Source organism: Octodon degus, unplaced genomic scaffold, assembly GCF_000260255.1.
Source record: "Octodon degus isolate 3935 unplaced genomic scaffold, OctDeg1.0 scaffold00007, whole genome shotgun sequence".
Lineage (NCBI taxonomy): Eukaryota > Metazoa > Chordata > Mammalia > Rodentia > Octodontidae > Octodon > Octodon degus.
Genome location: NW_004524583.1, coordinates 33,090,492 through 33,103,737, shown reverse-complemented (window position 1 = coordinate 33,103,737; position 13,246 = coordinate 33,090,492). Strand labels below are relative to the sequence as shown.

At 53.0% G+C, this 13,246-nt stretch overlaps 1 protein-coding gene across 1 annotated transcript in view; it reads right to left on the bottom strand.

Moving 5' to 3' along the window:
* Nucleotides 1-2,488: 2,488 nt before the first annotated feature.
* Nucleotides 2,489-13,246, bottom strand: part of Vrtn (vertebrae development associated) — a 12,246-nt gene continuing 1,488 nt past the window's right edge. The window contains exon 2 of the mRNA XM_004624857.2: nucleotides 2,489-4,817. Coding sequence (XP_004624914.1) covers nucleotides 2,711-4,816 — 2,106 coding nt within the window. The 5' untranslated portion in view covers nucleotide 4,817 and the 3' untranslated portion in view covers nucleotides 2,489-2,710. The remainder of the gene's footprint in view (nucleotides 4,818-13,246) is intronic.

The following is a 13,246-nucleotide window of genomic DNA, read 5'->3' as shown; positions in this document are numbered from 1 at the left end:
GCCAAATACTTTCTCCATCAATCTCACGAGGAGAGAGAACACGCCGAGAAGCTGATGAAGCTGCAGAACCAGCGCGGTGGCTGCATCTTCCTTCAGGATATCAAGAAACCAGAGGAGCCGGGGAGATGGCTCAGTGGAAAAAGCGCTTCCCTGGCAAGCGCAAGGGCCTGAGTTCAATCCCTGGTTCTGCCAAAAAGAAAAAAAGAAACCAGACTGTGATGACTGGGAAAATGGGCTGGACGCGATGGCGTGCGCGCTGTGCTTGGAGGAGTGTGAATCCGTCTCTCCTGGAGCTGCACAAGAGAACGATCTGCACCTGTATGTCTTCAGCCAGACGCACCACCTGGATGAGCAGGTGAAGGCCATCAAAGAGCTGGGTCACCACGTGACCAGCCTGCGCAAGCCGGCAGCCCCCTCCCCCAGTCCCGCAAAGTGGGAGTACCTCTTTGACAAGCATACCCTGGGGGACAGTGACAATGAGAGCTAATGTCACATGCGTGTTCAGGCTACCCTAACCTTTCCTATGAACTGTACCAGAATAGCTACTTAATTCCTTCAAATAAAGAAATTTGGGTGGGGGATTTACCTTCTGGGAATACAGCAAGTTAGAAAAAAGCCCTGCAGAGAGAGGAGAGGGGAGGGGAGGGAGGGAAGAAGGGAGAGCAGGGAGAGGGAGAGAGAGGGGGAGCACGCTGACACTGACCAGGGCTCTTGACCTGAGCTGCATCTCCAGCCCTTTCTATTTTTAATTTTTTTTTGCAGAACCAGGGTTTGAACTCAGGCCTTTGCGCTTGCCAGGCAAGTGCTTATTCTACTGAGCCATCTCCCTGGCCTTTTTATTTTTTTATGAGCAGAATATATTTATTGAGAAAAAGAAAGCTCCTGTCCAAGAGGGACAGGAGGGGGACCTGAGTGGGCAGTTCCCCTTTTTTATTTTGAGAGCATCTCACCAGGTCACCCAGGCTTCAGCCTTCCGTGGTGTGGCGAGTCAGGGGCTGAGAAGGAACTCCAGGGGAGAAGGTAAACTACAGATGCAGTTCAGAGAGGAAATGAAAACTAGATTTCTTACAGACTCACTGGCCACTCTGCGGCATGGGATTGTCTGGGGTGGGAGGGGAGATGTGGTAGGGAGCTATGATGAGGGCCAGTAGTGTGAAGGTGGGACTCTGGGTATAACCAGAGTAGGGCTTACTCTTGGATTAGACATGGGGCTGAACAAAGGGCAGAACACTGCCAGGCATGGTGGCCTATCCCTATAATCCCAGCACCCAGGAGGCTGAGGCAGGAGGCTCACCTGGAGCTGTATTTTAGGACAGCCTGAAATACAGTAAGAGCCTGTTTCAAAAGTCACCCCCCCCCAAATAAGAAAGTCCCCAGAACAAAGATGACACCCACTACAGAAAACCGGGCAAGAGGAAAAAAAGGCTCAGCAAACATCCACCCTGTGAGGCCTCCCCCAGTAAGCAGAGGCTTTATCTTGGGAGTCCTGCCCCAGACAGAGGCAGCATGGAAACTCAGCACACATTGTGGCTTCCTCATCTGAGACTGAGCCAGCCCCCTGAGCACAAAAGCGTCAAGGACCAAGCCCACTGCAGACTGCAGCTTGACACTGGCCTGTTGTGAAGGCACCCAGCAGACCAGGTCTCTCCCATCCTGGGGGTTGGGGGGAGTGTCTTTTGGGGCAGCCAGAACCCAACCTGGCGGCAAGAGCTCCAGCCATAATTTCTAGATCCAACTCAAGGCAGAGCCTCCAAAGCATCCTGCTGCACCCACCTTGCCCTCAAATGGTCACTCAATCCACTTAAGCCACAGTAAAGATGAACAAATGCCAGAGACCATGGTTGTGGGTACTGCATCACTTTATTTCTCAGGTTTTCCAACTTCACCTGTGAACAATGCAAGTTCAGTGCCCACCTGCCTGGCCATCACAGGCCCCCCACTAAAGCTGCGACTCTGGCTAGCAGAGGCCCCGGGGGCCCAGCAGTGGGTCAGGCCAGCCCCCCAGTAATCTCAGGTATCCTGGGACCTTCCCGTGAAGGCCATCCCTGCTGCTACTCATGCTGGGTCTGACACCTCCTCCTCGGGGGACACAAGGCAGAAGCCACAGGGGAGCCCACATTCAATTCTCATGTTCCTTTGGGAAAAGATGGTGCCACCCCAGAAGACTGAAGACACCTGCCCCGTGGGACAGATAATCACATGATGCTCCCCCTCTTCTTTCCAAGAAAAACTGAAAGCTGCTTGGCTAGCCAACCTCCATACCCCCCACAGGCATGCAGCTGACAATATCAGCAAGAGGCCCTGTGCACCCACTTAAAGCAAAGCAAAAACTAAAACTTAATGGGCGTGGTGGTGCACGCCAGCAATCCCAGCACTTGGGAGCTGAGGCAGAACTGTTGTGAGTTCCAGACCAGCATGGGCTACAAAGTGAACTCAATGCCAGCCTGAACTGCATAGCAAGACCCTGTCGCAAAAAGACAAAACACAACAAACAAAAATGTGACCAGCCAACAACCAAAGACCATCTGCACTGCTGTAGCTCTCAAGAGAAGACCAGATGGCTGAATTCTGGTTCTCTGCGGCCCAGAGCCAGGAAATAACACAAATATGCCCTTGGACTCAGGGTGGATCCTGCAGGAACAGAGCAGAGGGCGTTGTGGCCAAGCTGGGGGGACACTGCAGGCCCTGACCCTTGCAGGAGCCCCTCCCGTCAGCCGTCCACCAGGGTGAGGCCTTCATAGAGTGCACGCTTCCACATGTAGTAGGTGGAGCGAGCTGTGAGCGGGAAGAGGGCGCTGAACTCCTTGTAGGAGGGGAAGCTCTTGGACTGGAAGCGCTTCTGCAGGTACAGCTTGGCCTGGGCCTTGAACTTCGTGGTGGTGAGCATGTCCATCACCAGCACCTGGCCGTCCCTGTCGCCTGCAGCTGCCACCACAGGGTGGCTCAATACGGCCCCACTGCGGGGCTGGCCCTGGGCTGTGGCCCCCTCCCACAGGGCCCCCTCTCTGGGGGGTCCTCCTGGGACCTTTGTGGGGTCACTTCCAGAAGTCCCCAAAGGGAGGGGCCCTGCTGGTGGGACCATCACAGTTGCCCCGTTCCTGCCGGCCTCCTGCTCCCGTGTGCCCAAGGAGGGTGACAGCCTCTGGGGTTTGGACAGGCCTCTGGGCCAGCCCCAGGCAAGGCTCTTCCAGGCCCAAAACGCGGAGGGTGACAGGCTAGGGTAGCGGAGGCGGAAGCGACAGAAGGGCAGATGCCCACTCAGCACCTGCCTGCGGGCGGCCCTGCGTAGGCGCCGCTGCCAGCGGGAAAGGGGCATCCTCCGGGGCAGGAGCTCCGGGGGCACAGGTGCCCCCCCACCCCTGGCTTCCTCTGCCTGCTGCTTCCCCTCTCTCTTCGGAGAGAGCAGGACCACCTCCCTGACAGGCACTGGCTGAGGCTCCTGGGCAGCAACAATGGCCGGGGGTGGCTTGAAGCTGGGGTTCCTGCGGAGGGCCTTGCGCCGCCAGTTGTAGTAGGTGGACCTGGAGATGCCGGGGAACCTGCGTTTGAAGCAGCGGTAGGGCACCAGTGTGTTCAGGGAGATGCAGTGCTCCAGGTACAGCTTGGCCCGCTGCATCAAGACCACTCCAGGGGTGGCGGGCGCCAGCGGGGGCTGGCCTGGGCCCTCGGTGGCCTTCTCTGATGGCAGCTTCTCCAGCTCCAGAGCCAGAGACTCCTTGGGGGCTGGGGCTAGGCAGGCAGCAGAACCCAGCAGCTCCTGCTTCCAGGCATAGTAGGTGGAGCGAGAGATCTCAGGGAACCTCTGGAGGAACTGCTGCAGCGGCACGACACCTCCTCGGTGGAAGCTGTCCTGCAGGAAGTATTTGGCGGAGAAGCGGGTGGCCACCTTCTGCCGGTGTTCCTGGGACTGCCTCCGCCAGCGGTAGAAGGTGCTCTTGGTGACGCTGTAGCGCTCACAGAGGTGCGAATAGCTGAGGCCAGGCTCCCGGTTGAGAAGCTCCAAGGTCCGAGCCGGCGGGGGCAGCGGGGGCAGCGGGGGCAGTGGGGTTGGGTCCACACTGGGTGTGTCATCAGCCTCCACCTCTTCCAGCCCCACCACGGGTGCAAAGTACTGGTGGCGGAAGAGGCGGCTGCCCAGCGGCTGCCCAGCCCACATGATGTGCAGTGTGCTGGGCACGTGGTCGCAGCGCCGGGGCCGGATGACCCGGTTGAAGTAGGGGCGAATCCTGAGGTTGCGCATGGGGTAGATGGAGTAGATATTGCGCTGCAGCACCGAGGCCAGGGCGTACAGGTGCCACACGTTAGAGAAGCTGCTCGGGAAGCAGGTGGCCTTGACGTCTGCGTCGAAGATGGCCTCCAGGGTGGCTGACGGCAGGTTGGTCATCTCGGGGGACTCTTCTGAGCACAGGGAGTAGCGCACGGCCTGCAGCATCACCTTGGAGTCGATCATGCCCTGGAGGTAGTAGTGCCGGTGCAGCAGCATCTCCACCACTGTGCGAGCCCGCAGCTCCAGGCTAAGGCCCACGTCGCCCCACAGCAGCATGCTGGCCGCCTCGAACAGCAGGCTGCCCCCGCCCGGACACACCAGCGGCAGCATGTTCCGCGGGGCATCATCGGGGTACAGGCTCAAGGCCACAGAGTCCACCTCCAGCACCTGGACCCCGGGGCCCCCCTTGCGGCAGGTGGGGAGGGCGAAGGAAGACAGGACCTGCTTGGCCTCTAGCGCAGTGCTGACCAGGCCCTCCAGACCCTCACACTCCACGGCCTCCTGCAGCTCCCTCAGCACCTGCTCCACCAGCTGGTCCCGAGAAGCCATCCTGCAGGGTAAAGAGCAGAGGTTAGGACAAGGTGCCGGGTCCTGCCCTGCTCCAGCGCCCTGTGCCTTCTCCTGAAAGGCAATATCCAGCAACTCCCATTCCCCATAGCCGATAACAGCTACAGCCTTCTTGGATTTGCTTAGCCACTCAGCGGTACAGGAAGAGTGTGGGCTCTGGGACTTGCCTTGGAATCTTGCATCTGATGTTGGCTTGGCCACCTTAGGCAAGCCACTCAACCTGCCAGCCTGCTTACTTTTCCATAAAAACACAAGGACAATAATAATCTACCTTGGGCCGGGGAGATAGCTCGGTAGAATAAGTGCTTGCCTGGGAAGTGCAAGGGCCTGAGTTCAATCCCCAGTTCTGCAAAATAAATAAATAAATTATTAATAATAATAATAATAATAATAATCTACCTTAAACCAGGTATGGTGGCACATGCCTGTAATCTAGCACTGGGGAGGCTGAAGCAGGATGATTACTGAAAGTTCAAGACCAGGCTGGACTACACAGTAAGCTCAAGGCCAGCCTGAGCTGCATAGCAAGACTCTGCCTCAAAAAGACAAACAGGGCTGGTCAGGTAGCTCAGTGGACTACAGTGCCTGTTAAGGTAGATGCTGGATTGGACTGGGGTTCAATCCAGCACCACTGCTCCGCTAGCCCTGCCCCGGGGTGCATGCTGAGGCAGTCAACTGAGACTGGGTGGGTGGCCCACACCTGTAATCCCAGCACTTGGCTTTCTTTTTTTGGTGGCACTGGGGATTGAACTCAGGACCTGTGCTTGCCAAGCAAGTGCTTATTCTACTGAGCCATCTCCCCAGCCCCAATCCCAGCGCTTGGAGAATCCCTATAATGGATAAGAGAATCCCTACAAATTCGATGTATGTAGTGAGACCCTGCACTAAATACATTAAAAAAAAAAAAAAAAGACAAATCATCATCATCTATGTTACAGTTGTGACATGTATAACTGAGCTACAGTTAACAGATGGCGATAGGGGCCAGGGAGATGGCTTAGTGGAATAAGTGCTTCCCTGGCAAGTACAAGGGCCTGGGTTCAATCCCCAGTTCCGCCCGGAAAAAAAAAAACAAAAAACAGATGGCGATATAGAAATATACACACATGTGCATTCTTACACTTAACATATAAAAGCTGTGCCTTTCTGTACTTACTAAACTTAAAATGGGAAGGCTGGGCTCCGTGGAACACTGCAATCTCAGCACTCAGGAGGCCGAGGCAGGAAGATCGCTGCTCACAAGGCCAGCCTGGGCTGCACTGTGAGTACATGGCAAGACTGTCACTCAAAAGAAAAAGAACTGGACATTATGGCCCAGTAATCCCAGCACTCCGCTATTCTGGAGGTCACAAATACAAGCCCAGCCTGAACAACTTAGAAACTTAATGAAACAGTCTCAAAGATTTTTTTTTTTTTTTGGCATTTGGTGCAGGATCTCACTCGGATCAGACTCTTAGTGATTCTCCTATTTTCAGTCTCCCAAACGCTGGGATTACAGGCGCATACCCCACACCCAGTCTCAATCTCAGTTGCTATCTCAGTGCGGGGGGGGGGGGGGGGGGGGGGGGGGGGGGGGGGGGGGGCAGGGCTGGCACAGCACACTGGGGATCGAACCCGGTCACTGGGCTCTGCCAAGCAGGCACTTTAATCCTTTGAACTATTTGGCCAGCCCTTCAAAGATTTTTTTTAAGTGGTTGGGGAGGTAGCTCACGGCAAATGCCTTGTGTTTAGGGCCAGCAAGATAGCTCAGCAGTCTAAGCACCTGCCTGGCAAGCAACAGTCCAGAGTTCGATATGCGGCACCAAAAAGAAAAAATGTCTTCCAGTGAAGCAGTAAAGGTAAGTTTATTAAAGCACAAGCACGTTTTGTTTTTGTTTTTGCAGAACTGGGGACTGATCTCAGGCCCTTGCGCTTGCCAGGGAAGCGCTTATTCCACTGAGCCATCTCCCCGGCCCCATGTGTTTTCAACACTGGAAGTGACCATGTGGACAGTCACCCTAGAACACCTCTGCTGCCCACTGAGCGCAAGGCCCGCCTCCGGTGGGCTGCTGAGTTTTGTGACACACTGGCAAGGCCGTAGCAAGGAACACCACTCTTGCTTTTTTCCTGTCCACTTGGAAGGCCTGGCAGACATTAGTCCCGTCGCCTCACACAGGCTTAGCAGACACTTTCTCCCAAGTGAACCGAGTGGCTCTCATGGCGCGCCTCCGACAGCCGGCCTTGCTTTCTCCCGAGTGTTCTGTCTTTCACTTGGCCCAAGTTTGCCCTGTAGAGCCAGTTTCTCCCTCGCTCTTCACCGTTATTTTTCAAACAAAACTGTGCCACTGGTTTTCAGGGAGAAAGAGAAGTAAGATCACCACTTCAATGAAGATTCTGAACTTTACTTTGAAATCTGAAGCCAGCCGTAGTGGTGCACACCCACAATCCTAGCCTAGGGAGGCTGAGGCAGGAGGCACCCTTGAAGTCAATGCAGGGGCAGCCGCCACACACACTCAATTTTTGGAAAACCTGCATTTATGAGATCAGTGGTGACTTATTAAAGTTATTTTTACGCTGTATCATGAAATTATCAATATTTTCATTAAAGAGCTACATCACTCAATGAACACTTCAAATAAATCAAGAAATAACATTACAAAATTATGTACTTTTTTTTTTTTTTGCGGAACCGGAGATTGAACTCAGGCCCTTGCGCTTGCCAGGCAAGCACTTATTCTACTGAGCCATTTCCCCAGTCCACCCCCCCAAAAAAATTATGTACATTGTAAGCGCCTGCCTGGCAAGTACGGGGTCCCAAGTTCAATCTCCGATTCTTGGGGGAAAAAAATTATGAACTTTGGCCAGGAGTGGTGGCGGCACACTCCTGTAACCCCAGCACACTCAGGAGGCTCAGACAGAAAGATCCTCCTGGGGGCCGGGGAGATGGCTCAGTGGAATAAGTGCTTCCCTGGCAAGCACAAGGGCCTGAGTTCAATCCCCGGTTCCACCAAAAAAAAAAACACAGAAAGATCCTCCTGGAGTTCAAGACCAGCCTGCACAACAAAGCAAGTCCAAAGCCAGCGTGAGCAAACAGCAAGACTATCTTAGAAACCAAAGCCAAAAAAACAAAATATCATGCACTTTATAAAAGATCTGAAGTAGTAGGCTGGGGAGCTAGCTCGGTAGAATAAGCGCTTGCCTGGCAAGTGTAGGGTCCTGCGTTCAATCCCCGGTTCCGCCAAAAAAAAAAACAAAAAAAGATCGGAAGTAGTGTAGAGACCAACAGATTTTAAGGTTCCAGAGTACACAAAAAGTTCAGAGGATGTTTTCAAGTGTCACATTTTAACTAAGACCGGGCAAAACTACAGTTGTCAGATTTTGATGCAGCGCCAAAATGAAGCAAAAAGCTCACGGAAAAAGCTACCGCAACACCAGCCTTCTCCCGGCTACACATGGGGGCAAGGTGGAATTTTCTTCATGTTATTTCCACCAAAAGTATGTTATCAAAACAGATCGAGCATATCTATTTGGGGAGAAAAGCAAAATAGAGACTTCCCACTACTGTTTTACTTTCTAGAGGAGTTATTTTTACAACCATGATTATTACTTTTTCTGGTACGGGAAATCGAACTCCCAACCTTGTGCTTGCCGGGCAGGCGCTGTGCAGGAGAGCTACATCCCTGACCCTGTTACCTTTTTTCTGGTCTTGAGACAGTGTCTCACTATACAGTTCAGGTTGTCCTTGAACACACAACAATCTTCCCTTTTCTTTTTTCTCTAGGACAGGGCCTACAGGGTCCCACTACCCAGATTGGACTCCTAGTGATCCTCCCTCCTGTTTACAGCCCCCCAAGCGCTGGATCTCAACTGTCGTCTCAGTGTGCCCCAGGGGTCGGGCGCTCGGGATTGAACCCTGGGCGCTTCACTCTGCCTAAACAGGCACTTTAGTCTGCTGAGTTATCAGGCTGGTCCCCTCCTGCCTCTTGAGTGCTGGGATTACAGGCATGAGCCACCATACCAGTACTATTTTTTTTTATGCCTGTTATCTCATTTGTTTTCATTTAGTACAGGGTGTACAGGGTCACATTACACAAATCAGACCCCTAGCGTGCCTCCTGTTTTCGGCCTCTCAAGTGCTGGGATTCCAGGCCGCCATGCCCAGTCTCAGTCGCTGTCTCAGTGCACTCCTGGGGTGGGGCCAGCCCAGCAAGCCAAGGGTCAAACCTTTGGCCCCTGCGGCTGCCTAAGCAGGTGCTTTAGTCCGCTAAGCTCTCTGATGGGCCTCTATTTTTAAATAAATGTTCTCAAATTCTGCCTTTGGGGAAGAGGTGCTAAGAACCAAATTTAGGGCTGGGGATATAGCTCAGCAGCATAAGTGCCTGGTTGGCCAGTACAAGTTCCTGAGTTCCATCTCTGGTGCCACCAAAAAACAAATCTGTCTTAGGGGGCCGGGGAGATGGCTCAGTGCAATAAGGGCTTCCCTGGCAAGCACAAGGGCCCGAGTTCAATCCCAGGTTCCGGAAAAAAAAAAAAATTAGTACCTCATAATTGCTAGGCAAGCACACCACCAAGCAGCCGCGCTAGTCCCTCAGGTTTTTGTTGTTTTAATGTATTTGGTACAAGGGCTCACTATACAACTCTGACTCATAGTGATCCTGTTTTCAGCCTCCCCAGCACTGGGATTACAGGCATACATCATTACACCGACTCTGTGGCCAGGGATCAATCTGCGGTCCCTGAGCTTGTCTAAGCTTGCGTAAGCAGGTGCTTTAGTCCGCTGAGCTATCTAGCCAATCCTCTAGTCCTTCAGTTTTAATTTGGAATAGAGAATACACTGATAGATACAACCTGCAAACAAAAGCTCTTCAAAGTCCTCAGATTTTAAGAGCAGAAAGAGACCTTGAAACAAAAAATGTCCTGGAATAAAGACGGTCTTTTCAAAGGGTACCAGGCAAAAGAAAAAAAGCAAGACTTTTTTGGTGGAGCTGGGGATTGAACTCAGGCCCTTGTGCTTGCCAGGGAAGCATTTATTCCACTGAGCCATCTCCCCGCCCCCCCCAAAGACTTCTGAGATCAAAGGGCTGCAGACCCACACTGCAGGGCAGACTGGGGTCTGATAACCAGGATTAGGCCGCTGTGTAGCACTGGCAGGTCACTGCTCTAAACCCAGCAGCAGGACTTGAAGGTAGTTCCTACCACTATCTCCAAGTCACGGCCAAACCTGCCCAAGGCCCACAGATCAGAGGTTGAAATCCAGTGTTCCCGCAGCTGCCCGGCATCCGTCTCCTCAGCCCCTTCCACATGGAGTAACAATCTAGCTTCTGTGTTCAGGGCAAAGCAGAGCAGCCTCCTCTACTAGCACTGCTTTTAGATTAGAGAGGCCACCATGATCCGGTCTGGTATTTAGCTCTTCAAAGTTCAGTACCGGGCCAGGGAGATGGCTCAGGAGGATAAGCGCTTGACTGGCAAACTGAAGGATCTGAGTTCAATCCCTGGTTCCGCAAAAAAAAAAAAAAAAAAAAGAGTGTCAAAGTTCAGTACCTAGACCTTGTTTAACAACCACCTGGAAGGCTGGTGAGATGGCTCAGTGGTCTAAAGCACCTACTTAGATTAGAACAAGCTTAGCAAAGCACAGGGACCGCGGTTCAATCCCCAGCACCACACGCCAGCCAGCCCTGCCCCCTGGTGGGCTGAGCTGGCCACACACAGACACAAAATAAATAAATTAAATAAATAAATAAATAAAAACAACCACTCGGACCACACGAGGCTTGGCAGCCCAGAAGGCTTCCATGGTAGTCACTGTGGCCGCTGGCACTGTACAGCCCTGCTTTTGAGTTATGCAAATAAAAGCAGTCGTCAAGCCTGCTTTTGCCTTGCTTTGTCCTGCGTCTTGTACACACCACACGTATGCACCTCCTCATTTACAACTGATTAATGGTCTAGTCCACAGCACTCAACTGAGGCCTTAAACAAGGAACATCTGCACGTTTCTCTAGATTAACCTCAGGTGTGAACATCATACTTAGGTGTAGGCATTTTCACCTGACTGTACACTTAAAAGGGTCCTATTTGAGCCAGGCATGGTGGCACAGGCCTGCAATCCCAGCACTCAGGAGGCTAAAGCAAGAGGAACACAAGATTAAGGCCAAGCTACACAGCTAGACCCTATCTCAAAAACCCAGAGGACAGGAGCAGTTGGCTAGCTTACACACACCCTGGGTTAGGATCCCTACACCCTCCCTCAAGATTTTTTGTGCATGGCTCAGCCCCTGGGGGCGTGGCTGGCATGGCATGTGGTGCTGGGGATAGAACGTAAGTCCCTGCAATTGCCTAAGCTTGCCCAAGCAGGTGCTTTCAACAGCTGAGTTATCGCGTCACCCTCTCTCACAATTTTTCACTGTGTATTATGATTAAAACTGGCAAAAAAAGAAACCAATGAAAGCACAAACGATTTACCAGAATTACTTTTTTGGGTTTTTTTGGTAATACCAGGGATTAAACTCAGGACCCTGTGCTTGCCAGGCAAACGCTTATTCTACTGAGCTATCTCCCCAGCCCCACCATAATTATATTTTATAATCATAAAGGCCAGCTTTTTGTGAGACAGGGTCTTGCTATGTAGTTCAGTCTGGCTTTGAATATGCCTCTGCTCTCTGAGTGCTGGGATTATAGGCAGTTTAAAACTACTGGGGATCAGAGTCACCTTTGGATAAAACTTCTCAGCTGAAGGTTTCCTTAAACTATCCCTATTATAGCAACAAATCCAACTGGGCAGGATGACGCATGCCTGTAATCCCAGCTCTTGAGAGGTTAAGGCAAAAGGATCATTGAAAGTTCGAGGATACATAGGTAGATCCAGTCTCAAAAGAAAACACACTGAAGAGAAACAAATCGGGTATAACCTTTTACCAAATTTCTCCTGGTACTATATTTAACCTGGATTAGGGCTTTTCTGTTTGTCTTTTATATACCTGTCAAAAAATTTGTCTCACCAAGTGTGATGGCCCACACCCATAATCCTAACACTTAGGAGGCTGAAGCAGAACTGCTGTGAATTCGAGGCCGGCCTGGGATACAAAGTGAGTTCAAAGTCAGCCTGAGGGTGAGGAGATAGCGCCCTGAGTTCAATCCCCAGTAAGGGGGGTGGAGGGGGTCAGCCTGAAATAAACAGTGAAACCCTGCCTCCAAAAGACAAAACGACTCTACAAGAGCCTTTACGTATGCAGTAAAAACTATTAAATATTAAACTTGAGCCCTGGCATCCCAGCAAACGGGACGGTGTTCCTTCAGTTCTTCCTACCCATCGCTTGTTAACACTGTTGCACAGCTACAGACGCATGCAAGCTCTGCCAGAACCCCCAAATTAGGAAAACCACTACGTACTGGTTGCTCCCTATCGCGCTTAACTCGGGAAACTGACCAAAACCTCAAGGGGGAAAAACAGCCGTGAATAATAGATTCAAATTGTGAGAGGGGCCGGGGAGTAGAATAGTGCTTGCCTGGCAAGCGCAAGGGCCCGAGTTCAAAACCCCCCCCGGGGGGGGGGGGTAAGTAAAGCTCCTTCTACTCAGAGCCTGTTTTCTAAGCAGAACAGGTGCTTCGTGGGGGATTACAAGCCTCTCTATAGGCTTTTGAGGGGTGCTCATTTAGATTTCAGGCCTTTCCGTGTGGTCTCCCTTCCCGCCGCGTGAGTCGTCTCACGCCCACCCCATTCCTGGAGTCACTTTGCCCACTTCAACGCTGTTGAGAGGGACGTTTCAGGAGTTACCCAGCTATTAAAGCCGGGAAGATGGCTCAGTGGAAGTGGGATTAGCGCTTCCCTGGCAAGCGCAAGGGCCCGAGTTCAATCCCCGGTTCCGCCAAAAAGAAAAAACTGCAAAGCCAGGTAGTCGCGGCGGCGCACAGCTGTAATTCCGGCACTCTGAGAGGCTGAGGCAAGAGGGTCAGGTTCACGCCTGGTTTGGACAACTCAGCAAAGCTCTGTCTCAAAAATAAAGCGGGCCTGAGGCTGTAGCCTGCGTTCAATTCCCGGTACCACCCGCCTACAAAGAGGACGGAAACCCTAGCGTTCTCCTGAGCACTGTGACTCCATTACGGCAGCTCTCCGCATCCGACAGTCACTGTGCGGAGGGAAACCGAGCGCGGGAGGGCGGGCTCCACTTGCCTGTGCGCACGCGGGCTTCAGCCGCGCGCCGTCCGCCGCCCTTCCCGCGGCGCAGGCCCCCGCGCCCGGCCTGCCGGCCCCGCCCTCCCCATCGCTTCCTCTTCCCGCGAGGGGAGTGTCGGTAGGCGATGCCCCTCGACCGGCTTCCTCGAAGCTCGCTAGGGGAGCGGCGCCCCAGGCCCGCAGCCACGGCCCGGCGCGGGTGGGCGCCGCCCGCCCTTAAGTGGAGGGCGCCGATGCGGCTCAGGTGCGACGGCGGCGCCGGC